Below are 22,211 nucleotides of genomic sequence, written 5' to 3' on the forward strand. Positions count from 1 at the left end.
GGCGGGGCGGCCCCAGACCTCCGGGGAGCTCCCGGGGCCTTGGAACGAACTAATCCCGAAATAAAATCTACTCACCGAGCAGCTTCGTGTGTTCCGGGGGGTGTGGGGGGGGTGTTTGAGCCCCTTTCTCCACCGCTAAACGCAGCTTAAAGGGGCCCAACCCCACCGCCCCGCACCGGAGAGAGAAATCCTTGCATTAATCATCATTTCGTTTTAGGAATAACTCTCTGCCGGCCTGTTAGCTCGCTGGCCAAATTAAATGCAAGCTTTTGCCCCAAGCGAAGCTTTGCGGTAGGCAGTTTCCGACACAACCACTGTAGCTGGGAAATGCCTCCAGGAGCCGCCGAGGGCCTCGGCTCAGGGCCCAGGAGCTGGAGGCAGAGCCCAGGCGCCAGCCCGCAGCGAGCTCGGAGCTCCGCGCAGCTGCCCCGGCCGCCGGCCCCGAGCCGATGCGCTGACATCCGCCACGGTTCGGGCCGTTCCGGCACTAAGTGGTACCTGTCCCAAGACTAAGCAAGGCAAAACTTCCCTAAACCCATCCCACAGAGGCACTCCCCGGGATGGGTTTGCATTTCGCTTTCTAAAGGAAATCAGGGACCGGCATTTCTGTTCTCCTTATCCTGAGGTCACTTACACAAACCAGTGCCCACAGAGGGAGTTTTACCCTTTAAACCTTTCAGAAAATCATCTGTAAATCCATTCACCATATGCCCAGGCAGATGCTGAGCAGTGCTACACACAACGCTTCCGAGAGCTGAAGATATTCACCATTTGTCCGCTCAGTTTTGCTGCCTTTTGCCACCAGTGGATTCCTCAAGACAAGAGCACATTTTTTCAGGTGTAAGAGCCACTCAGCAAACTGTCAGTGTTAGACCAATGGTGGTATCACATAGGGTAAGCCAGAAGCACTCATAAGGGTCTAAAAGCAAACTCTGCCAGCCCTGCTCTCTAGATGTTCATGAGCCCGTACCACAGCGATGCTGCTGACCAGTAAACCCTTGCAGCAGCCAGCGGGGAAGGGAAGTGTCTCCCCAGTTTGAGATGTGGAAAGGAGAGAGAGAAGGATGTCCATCCCATGGAGGTCTGCCCTGAGGGGACACAGGTGTCCCAGCCACCAAAACACCCCCCCACTGCTCTACAGAGCTGGAAGGCTTCAGCGCCTTCCCTTCAACACCCTCAAACACGCCTGAAATTCCAGGCAGGACAAGGGTGCAAAGGGACAGCCTAAAGTCCAAAGCAACTCCCTCCGTTAGGTTAATGTTTGCTAAATTACAGGAAGTGCAAAGAAAAGGTCCAACAGATACCAGAAAACGTGTACAAGATAAGAACCGGTTCAAAACTGCTATCGCTCCCAGCCCTGTTTGCAACCCACTGACACGTCCACCTCCCCGCGGTCAGAGCCGCGGAGCCTGACACTCTGCCTGTGCTTTTGCAGAGGGATGGGTCTGCTCCTGAAGATTTTCATCCCCTTGCTGGGACTGGCGCTGGCTCTTTATTTTTATTCAGCACCTGAGAATTTCAACGAAGGTAAGTCATTGGAAAAAAAATTAAAATAAAAACACGCTTTAAAAGCACAGTCAGCAAGGCTGCGGCCAGCGGCAGCGTGTGCCTGCGCAGAGGAGCCACAGGCCCTTGGAAGGGTCAGAGCGCTGCGGGAAGAGCCGGAGCGCAGGAGGGCTGAGGGCTCGGAGGGGAGCGCAGGCAGGCCCCGGTGCGAGGGCTCAGAGCCCAGGAATGCTCACGGGATTACACTGGGATTACACGGGGCCTGCTGGGACACCCTGTAAGCGTCTGAGCTCAGTGAATTATTTAGGAAACATGCGGTTTCCCACTTTAAACATTTAATCCTTTTATTAGTCAATTCTTGCCACTTCCAAAAGCTGCTCCCAGACCAGACCAGACGCAGAGCTCAAACCTCGCATGTGCTCCCCACCAAACCGGGATTAACGCCAGACTCCAGTCGGGGTCTGTGCGAGCGGGGAGCTCCCCATGCCGGGAGTCAAGGGGTGGCAGGGGCCGAGAGGAGCCGCAGTGCCCGTGTGTGGGGTCTCTGCCCGCGCTGAGCTCTGTGCCCTCCTCTCCAGAGATGCTCCGGGGGAAGCGGGTGATCGTGACAGGAGCCAGCAGCGGCATCGGGGAGCAGATGGCGTATCACCTGGCACGCATGGAGGCTCACCTACTGCTCACGGCGCGGACGGAGGCCAAGCTGCAGAAAGTAAATGGCAAGCAGAGCGTGCCGGGCTGGCAAAACACATTTGCAATCCAGAAGCCCACAGACAGACAGCATGTGGATATTCACCCCGGACCAGGCAGGCGGGGATGCCAGCCACCCTACAGATGACCCCAGCATTTCCCCAGCACCAGCCTGGTCTAACACACACACACTTCCCCACCACCGCCACCAATTGCATTTTCAATGCTGACAGCGCAACGTTTCTTTCTCCACAGTCTTCAGCTGTGAATGCTGATCTCCACCACCAGGGACAACACTAGTCTGCCCAAGTCCTGGTCTGATCAACCCTTGCCCCTTCTCAAAGTCTGAACTGGTTTTGCATCCCATATACAACAATCGAAGTTATGCAATCATGTCCCTATCGATAAATACTAAATATTTGGCTCAGATGTGCCATTGTTTAACTCCGCAGCCAGAAACATTTCTCCAAGCAAGGCTTCTCCTCCCATGAAGGGAGGAGGGTTTCCCGTGGGACAGGGAGATGCACTGCCCACCCACCCCCAGCCTGTGTGGGACAAGGGGGGGTCTGTGGGAGGGGAGTCCCAGGACACCAACACTGTTCTCGCTGTTGCTGCAGGTTGTGAAGCGGTGCCTGGAGCTGGGTGCTGCCTCCGCCCGCTACGTGAGCGGCTCCATGGAAGACACCACGTTCCCTGCAGTGGTGGTGAGGGAGGCTGAGAACACCTGGGGTAGGTAGTGGGGAGCTGCCCCTCCTCGCTCCCCAACACACCCCATGCTACATTTTGGGGCCACCCCAGCCACCAAGAAGCTGCTTTGGTTTTTGACGCCGGTTGCTAACAGTGAACGTGCTCTGCTTGCAGGAGGCCTCGATATGCTCATCCTAAATCACATCGGTTACAGCTACGTCAACTACTTCAACGGGGACGTTGAGCACATACGAAAGCTCCTGGAGACCAACTTCCTCAGCTACGTGGCGATGACCGCGTCTGCCCTGCCCATGCTGAAGGAGAGCGAGGGCAGCATTGTTGTCGTTTCATCCCTGGCAGGTGAGCATACAAGGGGCCGGGCTCTCCCTGCCCACATCCCTTCCTCTGCCTGCATGGGCTCCCTGCTGCGGCTCTTCTTCAAAACACAGCATAAGGACCATAAGGCAGAGAGCCACCCCACCGGGAGTCAGGATCGGCATATGTTTATATCCTGGATGCACAATTCAAGTCCTCTGGGGGATTTATATTGTGCGTCCCATCCCACCAGCCACCTCCATGCACGGCAGTCGGTGGCGCACCACTGCAGGTTATGTGCAGGCCACACGTTACACATGCATTCGCTTTATATATGAGGGAATACAACAGTATCACCCACAACTGAAGGTACTTCGTGCTGTTGTACGCCATATGTTACATTTCAAACATCCCTGCATTCGTTTATTTCTCTTAAGCATTTGCGGCAGCTTATTCTGTCACCCTAAATCACAATATTGTACCTACTTGAAGGGCTAGAGAAGGGAGAGCCACGCAGCCTTGTGCCTGCCCAACACACGAACCCTGACATTGTGTCTCTGCTCCAGGTAAAACTGGCTCCCCATTTGCCGCATCCTATTCTGCAACTAAGTTTGCCTTAGACGGATTTTTCAGCTCCTTGCGACATGAATTAATCATAGACAATGTCAACGTCTCCATCACACTCTGCATCCTGGGCTACATCAACACAGGTAAGCTCAGCATCGCCGGGGACCCGTGACTCCGTGTTCCCAGACAGAGCCAAGCCGAGCCCACCACCCTCCCTGCAGCCCTGGGCTGCTCAGCACGCTGCTTCACCGCTGCGCACCTGGGAGCCCAACTCTTTCAAAAGCCTGGCCTGGGACCTCTGACTCCACTGGCCTTCCAGTAAACCCAGGGGAGGTGGGGATTCTGTCCTATGGTCATTCAAGAGGTGGAAAGGAATGGGAAGGATATCACTCATTTTAACTATTCCAAGCCTTGTTAAGTAGGTCTGATTCCCAGAGCCTGTCGGTTAGTTAGAGAAAGCTGCAGACACCCCAAAGGTGGTGCTATCTGTGGCAGCCCCTCCACCTGACACTGCTCCTTCCCTCCCTGTCCTCCTGTCTCCCCAGAAAACGCTGTGAGAGCCATGTCCCATGTCATCCGGCGCACGCCAGCGCCCAAGGAGGAGTGTGCTCTGGAAATCATCAGGAGCGGGGCGCTGCGCCAGCGGGAGCTGCACTACCCACCCATGGTGGGCAGCCTGCTCCTCTTCCAGTACATAGCCCCCGACTTACTCGACTCCTTCATCAGGAGCTACTATGAAGTGGAAAACATCAGAAGAACATAGCCCCCGGGGTGGCAAATGCGCTGGGACACCTTGGGCCAAGCACAAGGCACTTGGGTGTTAAATCCAGCTACTCGAGTGCCCTTTTCCATGGCACCAGGGCAGCCCCGTGCTGACGCACCCTGGCAACCTGAGACAGCACACACCAGAAGCCTGCAACACGCTGCATCAAATTGTCCTTTTCAGTCATGAAACTCTTGCAACTGGCTTTTTCCAACCAAGAGGTGCTTCAGGAGAGCTCCTCGCAGCAGGATCTGCTGCCAGCATCCTGCTCACCAGCAGGTTTTCCTGCTCAACCTCCAGAAACTGCCCCCCCCCCCAAAAGCCGCGAAGGCAGCGGTGCTGAGCCTCGGCCCAGCACGAGGATTTGGGCCAAGCAGCACAAACCACCCAAAGGCACGAGAGGGACTTTGAAGCAGGAAATTTTTGTGTCATGTATCCCTTCCAAACTCATCTTTGTAAAAATAAATCCTATGTTACTTTCCAAGATCTTTGCTCTTACTTGTGTTCCTTTCCCACGTGCATGGGCCCAGAGCCCTTATCAGCACCCAGCTGGTTAAACCGACCTCCCTGCATGATTTGCATTAACGCTGCTTTCACTTCTCTAAAGACCTTAATGAGTTTCTGCCATGGGTGACCTCTCCTCAGCTGCCGATACACACTTTTTTTCCTTTCCAATCTGCAAGAAGCCTTCAAATAATAGCATTACTGTACTTCCCTAAGTCTGGATTTCTCTACCCCAAAGCAGCTCGGAGAGACTCAGTCACCAAGTGCCACAAGCAGCGCCGTGAACCAGCGCTCAAACCTCCACGTGTTGGAGACCGATAAAGGGAGATGGCTCAAAAGATAATCGCTAGCTCTGCTTAGAGAAAAGTTGGAGAGACTTTGGGGTCCCAAGATAACCCAAATCCTTCCACGAGCTGGGCCCCTGCACCCCGCAGCAGGGCTGCGAGCACAGACAGGAACCGGGGCTCGGCTGCGCTGCAACGTTTCCTGTTTTACAGAGTGAGAAAAAGAGTGAGAGCAGCAAAATGAGGTGGTTGGCACGAAGATGGCAGTTGGAGCGTGTTCGTGCCTGATAACCCCTGGCTCACCCCACTCCTCTGTGACAGCCGAGGGGTAGGACGGGACCCCTGGGGCCAGGTAAGTGCCCGCAGCACCGGGACCAGCAAGGGATGGAGGGGAGCAGAGGCTGCCGTGCGAGCAGCGGCACTGTGCACCTTTTTTCCTCTTTTTTCACCCCGCTTTCAGCCTACGTGATTGACACTGGGAGGCTGTAACATGAACCAACAAGAAGCACTTTCTGTTTGGTGGTTTGTTGGTTTTTTTTTTGTTTGCTTCCCTTGAAGCGAGAAGCATAACAGCTTGGAAAGCAAAGATAAAGGACATGTTTGTTAATCAGAGGATAATTTGGGGTAACAGAAGGAGGAAATAAAGTATTAGCTTGTCAAGAAGGCCTCAACAGTTTGCTCAGCTCAGGGTGAGTAATGGACTGTATTTCACTAAGTTTTACCTGGCTTTAAAATGCATTTTTTGTTAAGTGAGGCTGTTACAAGAGCTCTGGGGATGCCTGGCGACAGGCTGGGCAGCCCAGAGGCAGCGCAGGTGGGAGAGGGGCTGAGCTGTTCCTGACGGGAAGAGCTACATGAGCTGAGACCATGCAGGACACCTGAGGTCCAGACTGAATGTGCAATTGGGCCCTTTCTGAATTTTAGAAAAAGTAGTTGAAAAATGTTTTTATAGTGTCCTGAAGAGTCGGGAGCAGTTTGGCTACAGATACACACTTTGTTCCAACCTATGGGGATCGTGCCCAGCTTCAAGGGAGCACGTTGTGTGTGTGGTGTATCCCCAACTCCCATTTCTCTGCGTGAAGCTGTTGGCCAGACCTCGCTGGGCCAAGGAAAGCATGTGTGCACCAAGCGGCAAGGCCCTGCGTGGGCACGGGGCGGTTGGTATGGGACAGAGGCAAAAGCTGCATGGGAATAACCCCCTCAGACTTTTAGACCCCCAGACTCCTCCAGCTGTAAGCGTATCATGATAAGAAACATGTCAACAGGGAAATACGTTTGGGATCCTTCAATAAATTTAAGCTAAAATTTGAATGGCTTCTGAAGCATTCCTGAGAATATTCAAATAAAAATTAATAAAAGCACATAAGCAAGTGCCATACTCAGGGGGGTCTAAGTCCACATCCCACGCGGGTCAGCACTGGGAGCAGTGTCCAGGCTGTGGGTTTGCTGGCACCTTCCCTGCCCGGAGCAAGAGCTGACTGCCCCAAAAGCACCACCCTTCCTCCAAGGGGAGCCCCTACAGTGAAAACACAACACTGGGAATGAGCTTTGAGTACACCACAGCTAGCACCAGGACAGCAAAAAAGAATGATGGGGCAGATTTTAACACAGACTGAAAAGCACGGAAGTATTCTAGATCTAAGTGGGGTTTACTTGTTCCCATTTTTTATCCCATTTGACTCAACAACTTCCTAATTGCTTGGGACAGAATGAGACCAATGAAGTTTTGGTGGTTTGACACTGAAGAACATTTAATCTGAATTTTCAGAGACTAAAAGTCCTTCCCCCCCCCCCTCCTTCCTACATTAACATGATTTACTAAATATGAGAACAGCCCCACACCAGACCCAGCCACAGCAGCCCCCCACTGAGCCCCCAGGGCCGGGAACCCTCCGAGCAACATCCAGGAGATGTGCACAGGGAGGACAAACCTCTTCACTGCCAATGGGGCGAGGGGACAGGAGCGGGTGACACAGCTTTTGCTCAAGGGGAGGAAGGAAGAGGGTCGGGGGTAGTTACATCTCAGCTTCCTCCAAGCGATGCAGAGGCAAAGGCCCAAATACACTCGATACGACCGAAGTCCAGTATAAAACCAATACACTAGTGGCTTGCAACTGTTCAGAGGAGTCAGCAGGAGGGAGGAGGTTTCATATCTACGCCCCGCATGCGGTTGCAGACGGTGCAATAGTGCTGAAATGGAGGAGCTCTTCCTCTGGTCAAGCCACTGCCTTGTTTTAGGCCACAAAGACCCCAGAAACAGAGACAGAATTTGTGCCTGAGGCAAACTGGTACCACTGAGAGCCCCCAGTTCTTGAGCACAGCTTAACAATGAATTAATCCCAAAGTGTAACCATCGGTCACTCCACTTGTATTTGCAATGAAGGAACCAAGTCCCAGCTTGGCTAACACAGACGCAGGGCTGCAGCCAGCGAGGCTGCGGGACAAGTGAAGGTGAACAAGTGGTGTGTTACACAGCACCCGAACCAAGAGCTGGGGAGGGAGGAAGCAACCAGGAGGTAAGAAAAAGCAGCACTCCGTAGCTGTGATCTTCAGAGCGCGGCTGTGCTCAGACCTGGAGGGACTTAGCTAGATAGTCCACTGGGAAATAAAAAAAACCCCAACAGAACCAAAAATAAAAGCCCAACCCCTGGTTTCCACCGCTCCAGATCTCTCTGTGCACACAGAACAGCCAACCACCCCTAAGAAACAGAATGCCACTGCTTGAAGAGTAAGTCACACCACAGCATCGCTCTATTTGGACCTATCAAAAAAAAAAAATGCAAAAGAAATGCACCCTTCAAAAGTTTACTGCAGAAAAAGCAGTTACCACTCTTCCTGTGTTGCCTTTGTTTTCTTTAGGTTGGCTAAAGAGCTGTAGCAGAGGGATTTTATTTTATCAGGAAAGGAATTCTCCCAGAGGAAGCAGTGGAAGCATCATTACTTGGTAGCGAGGCCAAGTTCACGAGTTTGCATTAACCGTTCGAAATTCTGTTCCTGGCGTCCCCTGGGTCAGCACCCACCCGACAGAGGAGCACGAACAGTGTGGTGTTTTACGCAGCCAACACACACGAGTTCATGGGCAACACATTTCTCCAGGAGCTCCACTTGCATCCATTGTGTGAGGACTCCAGAACCAGCATCTGAAGCCTCACATTCATTTAATCTCAGAAATAATGAGTTTTAACTCAGATCATGTCTCTTCCCTCCGTTTCATCAGGACAGAGGACCCCAGAGCAGCCGGGGCAGTTGCAGCCGGGCAGAGCTGTGCCCAGCATGATCAGCCAGCCCGAGAGGGCACGGCCGCGGCCCAGGCGCGCCAACGAGAGCTACGATGAGAAGTGCGAGCGGCGGCACGAGACGCGGGAGAACCTGCGGCGGCGAAACAACGCGACGACCTGCCGCCACCTCGGGAGGGGAGTGGAGGAGCCGTCACAGAGCCCCCGGCAAAGGGAGTTCCTGAGAAGGAGAAACTTGGCAAGTGATGCTGGAAGGACAGTGCTGGGACCGGAGCCCGAAGCACGCGCCCCCCCGGATCGCTCCTCACGGGTGTATCAGAGGCCGCCCGTCCTGCTCCAGGTAACGCCTGTCCCTAAAGCGCAGCTCAGCGCTCTGCCCGCTCCAGCTAGGTGCCCACAAAAGCACCCACGGCCTGTCCACCCATCACAACAGCATCCGGATCCAAGCCAAAGTACAGCCAAAAGGTGGGAATGCACAGAAAAACGTGCATTTCCCTATGAACTGCAGAGCTGGGCATGGGTAAATGCTCTCACTTTCCCCCCCCCAGAGTGCTCCTCTGGATTTTCCAAACCCTGACCCAGATAGATATTTTTCTGCCATTCCTCCAAGTACAACTCCCCACCCTAGCTGCCAGATTACAGTTTTGCATTTGCACAAATTATTTTTAACCCTTGAAAACGGTGCTCTGAACACCCGCCTTGCCTCCATCCCCTGCGCGGTTAGCAGGAAGGGTGCCGGGATTCGGAGGCTCCCTGGTACTCGTTACCCACCCGGTGCTGCACAGCCAGCATCACCCGGGGGCTCGCTGCCTTGAATACCCCTCTGTGGAGAGACACGATGCAAAACGCCCCAACCCCAGAGCCAGACAGACTTCCTTCCAAACTTATACCCCCTGCAAAACGAACAATTCCCCTGGTATGTCGTGGGTTCATCCCAGGGGCTTCACTAACCCCCGAGAGCAGAGGCAGCCGCACACGAGACGACTCCGCCCGACACGGCCTCAAGCTCCCTTTGCGGCGCAGGAGCGTGCAGAGCGATTACCTGCTCCTGCTGCCATTTGGCTCCCCAGGTTTAATCGCCTGCTAGACAGCAGGAATCTGGAACAAGCATTTACATGCACGGAGCCCATGCAGTGCCTTCCCCTGTTTGCTTTTGCAGCAGTAACAAGGGGCAGGAGGCTGGGGGGAGGAAATGGGGTGAGCAGTCTGCTCCCCCAGCCCCAGGGGGAAGCCAGTGCAGAACAGGTACCCCTGCTCCAAGGCAGCCAAATGGTAGCAGAGACCCAGGTCAGGACCCCGCTCCCTGCCACCAGAAGTCCTCCATCTTTTCCAAAAAGATCTCAAGACACTTCGGGGGGGTTCTCTGTCCTGTTCTAGTGTGTGTGTGCCACGTTTCCCCTCACCCCTACCCCCAGAAGCCTGAAGGTTTTCTCCCACCTCCCCACGGAGCTCTGGAGCTGCTGCAGTCAAAGCAGCGGATCCTCATGGATCTGCCACGGGCTCTTGGCATCTCCCTGATGCTCCTCACCCAGTCACCGCAGGTACAACACCTGACCCAGCCACAGCCCCTTCCCCTCCACTCCTCACAGCCCATCTTGGCAAGCTGCTGACTCGAGCTGCCCTCTCGTTCCAGCACCCGTGGAGCTGCCCCACGTTTCCCCGCGCACACTCCCGTCTCAGCATCCCCCTCGACATTTCAGCAGAAGCCATGCCCCGGCGGGGTGCCTCAGTGAACACCCAAGGTAGGCGAGGGATGCTCGGGTCTCCCAGCACAACAGCAGCCGTGGCGCTTCCCTCCCACCTCCAAGCCTCCATCGAGTCTCCGGGACACAAGCTGACAGCTCCCCTCTAACTCAAGCTCCCCCACACCTGTGTGAAGTTTTACTATCCCAGGCTGAGTTTCCCCTGCAGAGTGGAGGCGTTAAGGATATTTTCCCCGTGGAGGGATAAACCAGCCCAGTCCACAGCTTAACCACCAGATGCTCTGCCCCACGGCTTCCCTGCCAGTGCCCCGGGTTACCCACGGGGCTGGGGGCCAACTTCAGGCCGGAGGATTAGCTTCAGCCACTGTGCCCACCTGCGCAGGACTCTCCTTTGCCTCTTGTCCCTACTGCGTCATGTCACTTGAACAACTGCTCTCCATCCTGGAACAAAGCCATCTGACACCCAAACAGAATTTCACAGCCCCTTGGATCGGGGGGATCATTCACATCCTTTCGCTTTGCTTTCACAGGAACCCAGACCCTCGCAAATCCCAGTGCAGGAGCTAAAGACTCAAGCCAGCAGACAGAGTAAGCCGGCCCTCCCCTCCCTCCCTGGGCTGTGAATTCCAATAGCCACAGTGCAGGAGCCTCCGATGCCCAAACACGTTTCACCTCGGCACAAGCTTCCGCTGTGCAAACACCCACAACTCTGCTTGGGCTGGGGGGAGCAGACGGCTGCAGACCCCCCCATCGCACTCACCTCAGTAACGCACTTTCCTTTTTATTTTTAGTTGCGGAATAGCAGTTTTAAACAAGGTAAGCAAAATACGGATAATAACTAGTCTTGAACTCCTGCAGATTAACTCAGTTCCTAAAATTTCTGACCAGGACACTGACCAGTGCTAGATTTCTGTGATGTCAAAAATGATGACACTGCTGCTATAGGAGAAGGGATTTCTGTCCCACGCATGTCCACCGGTCTCATTCAGTAACCGCCCTGATGTGATACACTACATGGCAAAGATGCCATAGCTCCAATCCTGCAGAAAATGTTTTCACTTCCCTGGGAAAAACAACCAAGCCCCAGCAGACTCTCCTCCTCCACCCAGATATAGGCTGTTAACTTCAGTTTTATTTCAAAATATTTGGAATTTTGGAGACAGTTCATAAAATGTTTATAAACTGAAACAATCCTAATTTTTTTAAACATTTGTCCTTTCCCTTTCAGGAAATGGTGCAGCTGTCCAACTACCTGAAGGTAGGTACCGAATAGCGTTAAGTGCCCACTGGGAAAGCAGGTCTTTGGGAAGTACAACAACACTTTTAAAATTATGACTATTATTAAATGAAGGGGTGTTACATGCCCAATTTTAATGTGGCCAATAAGGCCCATGGATAAGCCACTGAACCCAAAGACCTGTCTGAATCCCCCCGAGCGGCTGAAGCGCTGAGCTGGCGGGGGGAGCCAGGCTATCCCCACCAGTTCGGGGGGGTCCTGCTGACCAGCTCTCCCCTTCCCTGCAGGAGGCCCTGCACCGCGAGCTGCTGCTCAAGCAGAAGATGGTGATTTTGCAGGAGCTTTTCTCCACGCTGCTGCAAGCATCAGAAAAATCCTGGCAGGTACCAGAGAGCTGCAGGAGGCGATTCCTGGGGGAGGTCAGGGGGAGGCTTTGCCTCGGCGGGACAGGGCTTGTGTGCGGAACAAGAGCACCCCTCAGGTCTCCCCTTTTTTCTCGGAGTTGGGCTCCGCTCTGCCTGGCTGCGGCGTGGTACAGGCACGGAAATGTTTTGGTTTAAGGTGCAGGGCTGTCTCCTAGCAGACAGGACATCGCGTGGAACCACTCACCTGCAAGCTGCTGCCCGCCCTGCCTCCTTCCTCACTGTCACTTGTCTTTTTTAGGGAGCGTTGAACACAAACACAGAGGTTCAGGGGTCACTCTGCTTGAAGTTTTTCCCTTTTGCGCCCCCCAAGATTGTTACAAAACGTACTTTCCTTTCAAATCAACAGGAAGCATAAAACCCTTTTCTTCTGTAAGGTTTTCAGGGTTTTTCTAAGCTTGCCTTTCCACTTTTGCTTAAATAAAAAACAAATAGAAGTGGGGAAAAATAATTGCAATAAGCCCAAATAACCGTCTTCCACCAAGTTTTTTGTTTTTTTTCTTGTCCAAACAAGTTTCAAATATTTTAAAGAAATTTTTCCTTTTTGGCCAAAAAAACAAATTTTAGACACACCAAACCGGTGCACTGGATAGGGGAAAAGACAGACTGTGTCTTGATCTGGGAACAGCTAAAAACCCCCGCCCAGCACCCGCAGCCTTTCCGCCGGGCTCCCAGGCAGACACAGGGCAGGGGACGCACGATGCGCAGCCTGAGGTGCTCTGCTGAATCATGACCCTGCATCAAAATATTTTCCCACAGCTCAAACAAAATCCTCTGGGCAGCACTTGAACCAGGGCCCATGCTTTTTGCTATCAGAAGGTATTAAAAAAAAAAAAAAAGAAAAAAAAAAAAAGTGATGCATTTTATGCAAGATGTGACAAGTTTCATATAGGATTAATAAATTGAATACTAACTTACAGTTCGTTGTACCATTAAAAAAGTGGTTTGAAAGTTCTGCTGGGGCAGAAAAGCGAGTGATTGGGTGAGTTGGTATAAAAAAAAAACCCCAAACTTGTGTTAGATGTTCTGTGGTTAGAAACTTCCGCCTTCGCTTGCTTCTTCAAATAATATGAGCAGGAAAAAACACCCTGGCACACTCTGCAGGAAGTAGCCATGAAACCTCAGATTAGAAACAGGTGGGTGCACTTTGCTTCTTGCTATCTCTGCTACAGAAGAGAGACTTTGCTGCTGCCTCTTGCATTCAGCCTTTCATCAGACTAAAAATTAATGTCGCTGGAGCCCACGGGGCAGACGAGGCAGATGCTGCCTGCGTGGAGGGCGCCGGGCTGGGGGCAGGGGGCTTCTCCGGGAGGTCTGGACAGGTCCGACACCGTAACGCTGTGCTGTGGAAACTGATGGTTGGTTGCCCGTTTCCAGGCCCAGGTGAGATGCCAAATTCTTGTTGCAGCAGCTTCTTTTAATCCTTTCTAATAATTCAGGTTTCAAAGAAATGCTATTGCATACACGGAACAATATGGCAGTAACTCTTGGAACGGCCACAGAGTCATTTTTGAGGTGCTGTGCGTGGGAGCTTCTGGCTTGATGGAGCAAGTGAATACTCGGCAGGAGGATGGGGGTGTCACTAAACTGAAGGGATAAAGCATTTGGTTCCTTCCCCCTCCCACGATTTTACTTCTAGATTAGAGAGACCTTCTTACCGTAGGTCTGTACCTTAAATCCCCCATCTGTTGTAAAACTTGCTTAGTCAATCCAAAGATGCTGCCAGATGAAGGAAGCTAAATGTTTGTTATGATTATTACGAGTAATTATATTAAAGCTGTTCTCTTCTTAAAGAAGAAAATTGCTACTTTGATATATTTTCTTCCCTTCCTGACCTCTGAAGTTGAGCTTGACTTTTGGAAGCCCCCTGCAGCTCTGCAAAGCTTAAGCTTTGTCACTTCCAGTGCATTACTACTACTATATGGACTTATTTTTCTAGTGCAAGCATCACGTTTGGACAAACTAGAGGTATTCCAGAAACAGAATTTATTATTGCTATGACAATGACTAAGGGGAGTATCAGATAATTCACCGATCACGGGACAACCAAAACCAGTTTAAAATACCTATATGGCGCTTAGATGACAGCGGCAGAGAAACGCAAAGGGTTCGCGAGGCTTTGAAGCTGCCCATTCTGGTAACCTCAGACTCTCCGAAGGGGGCTACAGAGGATTCAAACCCGGTATTTACAAGAACTGGGATATTTTGAACATTAGCCCCAATCCGTTCCTCCGTCCAGCTCCCAGCAAGGCGCAGTGGAAGGATCCTCAGGGGCTGCTCAAACCCTGTCGCTGGCGTCGCTGCACAAGAGGAAAAACCACCATCCAATGATGGTGGCTATCAGGGTTTTTGCTGTTCTGTTCAGTTGTGAGTGAGGTTTTTGTTTGTTTGTTTTTCAAGGCAGCCCCTTTCACGTACATAAGGGCCTCCTTCAACACAAGGGCTTGACCAACATTTGCTCACATAATGTTTCTGGTCAGAAGCAGAATTTCTTATGTCCTCCCACGTACGTGCACGCATTCACCCCTCACTGCCACACTGTGCTGGTAACAGCCCTAACAGACAGCTTATTCCATTTAGGGAAATCCTTATACTCTGCGTGCTTCTGCCAATTTATAAACTGCATCTCCATGAAAGGAGTTTGCCAGCACATTTCTGCTCTGAAGCGTAGGAAGGACCCTGTGCTCCGTCGCCTTGTACTTTGCACATTTACATCTGTGCACAACAGCCGTAACACTACCACCACCCTCAGCATGAACCTTCGCAGAGAGCAGAATAAAATAAACTGCAGAGGACAACTAGGCATAATATTTCATCTATAAGAACACTTTTCAGAATTCCACCTACTTTCTAAGAGAGACTCTTTAGTTCCTTGTACCAACAATTGAACTGGGAAGATTAGTCTTCGGGACTGTAAACTTACTTCTGTGCAAATTTAAACAGTGCTAAAGGCACCAGAGAATCTGGTTTTGCTTGGGTCTAACAGCTATTGCTGTAACATCAAGGAGTTGCTTTTCAGAAGGTTGACTTCAAACAGCAGCAAGCAGAGAGGATACCAGCATTCTCAGTATCGGTGGTGGAAAAACAGCCTACGTGAACTCTTTGCTAGAAATTTTATCTGAATTTGCATGCAGTCTGGTTTCACAAAACCTAAGAAGCCTGACTAACACTGAGAGGAGATTATAATAAGGAAAATGAATCATCCCTGTTGTCCTCTATCCCCCTGCACAACTGCTAGATGTTGCAACGTGGCCCCAACCTATTTCCTAAGGGAACCAGCAAGACAAGACCTCAGCCCCAGCCGGAGCCGGAGGCAAGGAGCGCTGCAGGGAGGAACCAGCAGGCAGGGCACAGGCAGCTGCCAGACCCAGCCAGGCTAACCTGAAATCCTCTCACTCAGCTCCTCATCTCACTGCAAGTACCCGCGCTCAGTAACCAGCACAACTGCCGTGGGACAGTTTTTCAATGCACAGAAGTTTTCCTTCCCCCGTATCCCATTTATTCTGAGATCACGAAGGCTTACTTGGACTCTAAGCACTGAAGAGGCTTTGACCAAATTTAGCCACAGTATTATAGACAAAGAAAAGGGAGAAAGTGAATTAAAACACGAGCTAACAAAACATTGGAGGCATACTGTATAGTTCATGATTCCACACATCAGTTCAAATGTTTTTTTTTTCCCCCCCAGGGTCAGCTGAATGAAGATAAACTGAAGTGTAAACTAAGGGCGCTTGAAAATCAGCTGCAGGCCTGCACGCAGGTAACGTCTGATTCACTGAGAAACACATACGGGTGAAAAAAGGCATGAAAACAAAATACTGAACCATATAATTAGGCCAGGTCTCAGTTTCTAAAGCAATCTGATTAGATATGGATCTGAAAATTATTTTTCCTCTTTTCTGAGGCAATGTTTCACAGCAAATTACCAGCAGCATTTACAGACTCTGGATTTGCTAATACTCCAGTTCAGCAAGATCAGGAATGTATCAGGTAAGACCCTTCAAGCACTTCAATTCTTTCTTTAAAGAGTTACTCAAAGGAGTGTGTGAAGAAGGTCCTTATAGAGATGGAGGACCAGAAGCAGACCTATGAACAGAAGGCAAAAGAGGCTCTTCAGAAGATGCTGGAGGACAAACTCCAAACAGAGCAGCAGCTGCAAAACTCTCAGGTAAGCAACATGTTTTACACCTGGCTTGGCTTTAATCCAGTCCTACTGTGACAAAGAGCCTCCACATTTCAGGGAAAGACAATGACTAGCTTACCATTAGTAAAAATAATAAATCATTGTTTAGCTACTGAGCGGAGTCCAAAGCAGCTCGGCAGCAACCTGTGCCCATTTTGTGAGCCACACATCAGGTTATTACAAACAGCACAGAGTTGGGGAAATACGCTGCTGTTTGGGAGTTTTAAGCGTAATCCCTTCTGCTCTGCACACATGGAGAAAACAAGCCATGCACACACACATCCAGGGCACAAGGTCTCTAGAGAAGCCTTTTCCGAAATGGCTTTTTTAATATGAAAATGGATTTTTCCTCAAGAGGTATCCTGTGGGTCAAACCAGATCGCTAAGTGGTATTTTCAGAACAACAAATACATTTTATCCCCAAGATTACCAGCTGTCTAAATCCTCCCGCAGCGGGGTTCCACACCGGCCCTCTGTCCATAGATGGCACCAGCCCCACGCCGGTTGTACCGATGGCGCGGGAGGCGGCAGCGCTGCCCCAGCCCAGCTCACGCCAGCGCCTGCAGATGCTGGTCGGGGCAGCCCGGCCTGGCCCCTCTGGGCCGTGGGTGCCATCCCACCCCCGGGCCCTTGCTCTCCTCCCCAGAGAAACCTGGCAGCAACAAGAGAGGACCTTGCCTTCTGGAAAGAGCACTACACCACGCTCAAAGCCGAACTGACCAAGATGACCGCAGCGCACACCGAGCTGGAGAACAGCCTCCACGCTGTGCAAAGCCAACTGCAGGTATGTCAGCTCCCCACGGGAGCCCACGTTTTCCGATTTGCGAGCAGGGAAGTCCCCAAGCTGAGATCACTATATTTAAAAAAAAAAAAACAACAAACAACCTTCTGACGAAGCACGGTGACCACACGCACAACCCAGTGCTCAGCTCGCGGCTGCCCTTCGTTCCCAGAAAGGCGCCGATGCCGCGTGCTCGGGGCATGGTGCCGGTGCCAGGCTGATGGTGGGACCCTTCTTGCCCCCAGCGAGCGGACGCCCAGAACGAGCAGCTCCGGCGGGCCCTGGGCAGCCTGCAGAGCGAGCACGCCGCCCTGCACCTGCGAGCCAGCACTTTGCGGGAGGACAACGACCTGAAGGCTGAGCACATTGATGCCATCAAAGGTATCGTGGGTAGGGAAACAGGGGGGGGTGTGTCTGTTCTCCACCCAAACAGAGGATATATGGGAAATACTCTTAAAATCCTGGTCCTTAAAAAGCCAAGTACGCATACGCAAAAGGCTCGCTCTCTCTGTGCTGCACACAGCTTGTCATGAAAGCTTCTGGTTTCCAAAGGGCTCCTAAAGTTGTTTCCAACTAGACTAAAGGAATTCAGAGAAGTCAAGTGACTTCTGTAAAAGAAAGGATGGAAGACCTGAAAAAAAATTAAAAATAATCAGATGAGTCCTCAGCTTTGACGAGGACTTGTGTGTCCTTCTCAGACCCATCGCACGCAGCAACGCCAGCCCACTGGAGCGGTGAGGCAGTGCCTGTTACTGGCTGAGGTGCTGCTGCGTGGTGGCAGGTATTACCAGCCTATAAATACATCCCAATAGTGTCTTAAAGTACCAATTCTGACAGAGGCAAAGAAGCTCACACATACTTCACACGGCTATTTTAAAACACAATTAAGGAAAAGTAAACAGGTGGCAGTTCTGTTTTCATAACAGGTCTCACACAAACAACTTTAAAATAAGCTATAAATTAATAGAATGTGAGGCACACTAGAAAAGTCTGCCAAAACTGAAAGGGCAATTAGCAGCTAAAAATCACATCCCTCCTAAGAAGTTCACTGTAGCCAACAATATCCACTCCACTTTACACCGTGAAGAAAGGGAAAGTTGCCATCCTTGCATAAAGACACCCAGAGATCTACACCAAACTTCATCTTCTTCTACCATTATTTCAGATGAACTGCAAAAAGAACAAAATCAGAAGGCAACACTGGAGGCAACAATCAGCCATTTGCACAGTAAGTAATGCAAAGGCATGCAAAGTAAGAGACCTGCATTGTGCTGTGGACAATCACAGTGGCTTTTTATGTTCACAGACCTGATACAGAGCCAGACCAACGAACAGAAGACTCAGGAGGTGACAGTGCAAAGGAAAGGTCAGCACACTTTAACTCCCACCTAGCACTCCTCTCACTGGACACAGGAATATTAGACCTGACTCTAGGAGAAGTCTACATTGGTTTAGAATAAATGATTGTTTTAAAGCTGCACAAAGCAAGGTATTATATTTTGCTAGTTAACATTAAAACCTAAGTGTATTCATGATGGCAAACACTTGAAAAAATAAATAACTTTCATTACAAATTCTACTCCGGTGGCTATGCCATTTTTTTCCAAACAAACTACATTCCAGTTTATAATAGCAATTACAGCTGTACTTGAAAAGAAGTAATAAAAGACATTTTAACTCTTTCTTCCCTCAATTTTTGGCAACTACTTACACATATTCCTCTAAAGATTATTACCATGTAGCTACAGCAGAGGCAGGCCTGTGGTAACAGCTCCTGTGTCTTCTGCTGTGCATGTAGCACACAAATATTATCTTTAAACTGTGCTGAGTAAATAAGATCTAAAGCAAACTGAAAGCCTGGACCTGTTTCTCATCAGAAGCCTGACTGTTTTCTAGACCAGGTTTTCACCATGCAGACTCCACCTCTCACTCCTGCCAAGGAAAAACAAAACGCTCTGTTAGAGCGCCCTGAGGAGGAGGAGGGAGAAGAAAGTCTGAAGGATGAGATACAGAAAAGGACATCCCAGCTTACAGCAAAGGAGAACGAGGTGAGGAAGTCATCGAATCATGGCTGGGACTCAGTTCCCTGCTGGGGAGCGAGCTGCTGGTGTTAAGTGCTCCAGCAGCAGCAGCACAACACAACACCCCAAAGCTCCTGGAAGTAACCTAAGCTTGGTATCTCCTGTAAGGATTATCTCTGCTGAATTTTCACCCTGACAGCAGCCCCCCCTAAGACCCTGATGCAGCATCTGCGTGCAGGGGCAAGGCACCAGCAGCCCAGCGCCCAGGCCTGTACCAGCAGAGCCCGGTCCGTGCAAACCCATTGCTGCTCTCAGGACGGGAGACCCTCAGCACCCTCAGAGGGAAAAGCCAAAGCCACACTTTAATAGCACAAGGAAGGAGAGGAGGAAAAGGAAAGGCCTACAAATAACAGGAGGGGGCTGTTAACAAAAGCAATGCCCTTACAACTGGGCTTCAAAAAACATTCAAAGCTTTCCAGCCTCTTACACACCGTTTCCTATCAACGCTCTCTACCAACCAACAGCCCCACAGTTCTTAAAGCAGTACTCAGCAAGGATTTATAAAAACAGATTTAGAACTTAACTGTAGCAAAGCTTCAAACCTCACAGGAGAAGAGCTTGTCCTACTAACCCACACTGCTGAGCATAGCACCAGGCATCACCCAGCATCACCTGGGAAGGTCTTACAACGCACAATCACAGCAAAAGGGAACAGCTGGGGGAGCCCAGCTGCCCCCACAGTGGCTCTTGCAGCCTCCTGGCACTGGAGCCCCTTCCACAGCTGCTGCTTACTGGGAAGGCAGCAGGGCCTCACGCCGTGTGGCTGTTCAAGAGGAAAAGGGGCTCCCTGGGTTTTGGGGTCGTGCAGCACAATCAAGGTACTTGTCCTGTGCATTCCATGTTCAGGGGGTTTAAAGGACTCTGCTCCTGCACTCAGTGAAGCACCGAATTTCACAATGAGAGGAAAAACCTGCCGCAAGTTTGCACTCTCAAGTCTCCCTGATCTGTGCACACCTGCGGTCATAAAAATAGCTTGCTTTTTCCTTCCATGTGATGTGAAAGATGGCAGAGGGTCATGGGATGGTAAGAGCCCAGGCATCACCTCTGTGACGACGTTCCCAGTAACACCAAGCCCCGCTCTGTCCCCTGTAGGTACATACGGAGGCAGAGGGAGCAGAAGCGAAACCCCCCGGTCACGGCAGTGCCCGCGCGCGGGCGAAGCGCTGCAGCGGCTGCGGGCGCCCTGCCGCCCTCGGTGCGTACGGAAGCGAGGGGACCCCCCCGGCTAACGGCCCCTTGCTGTGCTTGCAGTGCAGGGACCTGCGCTCCGAGCTGGAGGCCCTGAGCGAGGAGTATCGCTCCTGCCTGACCAGGCTGCGCCAGTGCCGGGATGAGCTCAACCGCTTCCAGAGCAAGCAGGCGCAGGTGGGAGGCGTTCCTCACCCCGCTCCCGGTGCCGAGGCTGCACGTCCGTCTGGGAAAAATCCCCCCGTTTATTTGTGCGGTGCAGAAAGATGAATGATGTTTCCTAGGAATGAGCTGAGAAAAGTATTCTCCCCACCAATTTCTTATTAACACTTGCTTCTTGCAGAGACGGCGCGGCCACTGGATCCCTCTCCTGGTGGCAGTGACAGCGATGGCCATAGCCACCTTCCTCGCAAGCTACAGACCATGAAGGACCTTCCCAATGACTGACTTCACCGCAGGAACCCACTCCTGCTTCACCAACAGCAAAGCTCGCTCACCACACTGCACTGTCTGCCATTTTGTACTTGCCTTCTGGTGCGTCTCCTGAGCTGGTCTCACTCCAAACTCCTGCAGCTCCAATAAATGCTGGGAGATCACTCCTTCCCCTTGGCTGCTTCGGTTATTCTGCCTCAGCTGAAGGTTGTGCTGCCCACCCCCAGCTGCACTGAGGGATAAAGCCACTCCAACCACTGCTGCCTGGGCAGGATGGACAGAGCAGCAGGATGGGGCATCCTGTGCCCTTGGGATCCAGCTCCCTGGTTTTCATGCCTGGCAGCTGAAAGGACTACAAAATTCTCTTCCTTTATTTATTGCCTCACTAAGTAGGAGGTATTCAATCCTGACCACCTCTACCTAACAAAGAAAACCAGCTCGGGGAGGCTTTTTAGCACAGTCCCCTCGTTCTCCCTCCATGCACTGGCTGTCCGGAGCAACTTTCCCACCTCCAGGCCCAGTTCAGCTCACGGCTCTTCTAGCCTGTCTCATGGCCAAGCGTCCCCACAGTCACGTCACCTTCCCTTTCACTGCCAGCACCACATTCATTCCACAGAGACAGGGGTTTTAAGTCCCTTTTGCAGCTGCACCGTGTGGGGGTTACAGTAGCTTTTGCCCTCATTCAATCACAGTCTCAGATACGAGGCAGTGCATGACACCACGTGGCGTGAGTAGTAAATACGATATGGAGCGTACAGTACACTTCACAAATTCAAAATAGTGTGGTGATCAAAGTTTTTATTAATCCTCACAGCAAATAAATAAACCCTATTCAGTTCTGTAATATTTTTAATCCACTATTGATACACTGCCCTTTACGGGCATGCTCCGCAGTGTGGATGGAGGCTGCGGAGCAGCTGTGAGCGCGTACATCCACACACTGGTCTCCTGGGAAGCACACGGGCTTTGTTTGCAACTGGTCTATAAGGTCCGAGGCCTGAGATCTCAAACTTCAGCATTTGTTCCTCAGGGACCTCTGGAGAGCGCCTCAGTGGGCCCCACATACGGGAACCAGATCTCTTGCCTCAGTCGCTGATGCAAGTAAGAAATCGGCCAAAAAGTCTGAGTTTGTGTTTTACAAGGCAACTGCTGGAAGAGACACCACCTCGCTCGAAATGCGGAGATCTACAAAGTCACTCTGAGCGCCGAAGGCCTCCTTCAGCTCATCACACCAGGCGTCCAGCACCTCCTTCAGCTCCGCGCAGAGGCTCTCCGGGATGCTGAAGGAATAGATCTGGACCCCGAGACCGTCCCTTATCCTGGGGCAGGAGGCCTGGGCCGTGAACACCCTCAGCGGCGTCAGCGCCAGGCAGTTCTGGGCACCCTCCTCCATGGCGAAGGTGTACGCTGCCGGGTAGCCCAGCAGCACCCCGACGATGGTGCAGAGGTTCCAGCCCGTGGGGACAACCTCGCTGGAGGACACGGGGCCGGCGCTGGTGGCCTCAGCAGCCTTTAAGTGGGCCAGGAGGGCGGCAAGATGGCCCCTGATGACTTCGGCCTCCTCTGGCCCGCAAAGGGCCGGGCAAGGCCGCCCTGCCGAGACGTCCACGAAGGGTGCGGGGTGGGCGCGCAGCA

At 51.8% G+C, this 22,211-nt stretch overlaps 3 protein-coding genes across 4 annotated transcripts; 2 read left to right on the forward strand and 1 right to left on the reverse strand.

Annotated features, from left to right (window-relative positions):
- Window positions 1–1,439: 1,439 nt before the first annotated feature.
- LOC113488908 (corticosteroid 11-beta-dehydrogenase isozyme 1-like) lies at window positions 1,440–10,288 on the forward strand. The gene is made up of 8 exons (XM_026864330.1): window positions 1,440–1,527; window positions 2,085–2,215; window positions 2,811–2,922; window positions 3,055–3,240; window positions 3,762–3,905; window positions 4,308–4,518; window positions 8,711–8,889; window positions 10,183–10,288. The coding sequence occupies exons 1-7, from the start codon at window positions 1,440–1,442 to the stop codon at window positions 8,793–8,795; spliced, it is 957 nt and encodes a 318-aa protein (XP_026720131.1). The 3' UTR covers window positions 8,796–8,889; window positions 10,183–10,288.
- On the forward strand, window positions 10,172–21,256 carry TRAF3IP3 (TRAF3 interacting protein 3). 2 transcript variants are annotated; one of them, XM_026864328.1, is made up of 14 exons: window positions 10,172–10,291; window positions 10,783–10,840; window positions 11,044–11,068; window positions 11,481–11,510; window positions 11,777–11,872; window positions 15,600–15,671; window positions 15,939–16,079; window positions 16,741–16,878; window positions 17,121–17,256; window positions 18,041–18,103; window positions 18,182–18,241; window positions 18,772–18,923; window positions 20,049–20,321; window positions 20,488–21,256. In XM_026864328.1, the coding sequence occupies exons 1-14, from the start codon at window positions 10,258–10,260 to the stop codon at window positions 20,569–20,571; spliced, it is 1,362 nt and encodes a 453-aa protein (XP_026720129.1). In that variant the 5' UTR covers window positions 10,172–10,257; the 3' UTR covers window positions 20,572–21,256. The 2 variants fall into 2 exon arrangements, with proteins under 2 accessions (XP_026720129.1, XP_026720130.1); XM_026864329.1 differs by lacking the exons at window positions 10,172–10,291; window positions 11,044–11,068 and having other exon boundaries at window positions 10,798–10,840.
- Window positions 21,257–21,359: 103 nt separating this feature from the next.
- C26H1orf74 (chromosome 26 C1orf74 homolog) lies at window positions 21,360–22,209 on the reverse strand (the record flags this gene model as incomplete). The annotated part of the gene is made up of 1 exon (XM_026864108.1): window positions 21,360–22,209. A coding segment is annotated over one exon (498 nt), but the record flags the coding sequence as incomplete, so codon positions are not given.
- Window positions 22,210–22,211: the final 2 nt, after the last annotated feature.

The sequence above is a fragment of the Athene cunicularia genome (genome assembly GCF_003259725.1).
Source record: "Athene cunicularia isolate RWA chromosome 26 unlocalized genomic scaffold, athCun1 chr26_part1, whole genome shotgun sequence".
In the NCBI taxonomy this organism is placed as follows: Eukaryota; Metazoa; Chordata; class Aves; order Strigiformes; family Strigidae; genus Athene; species Athene cunicularia.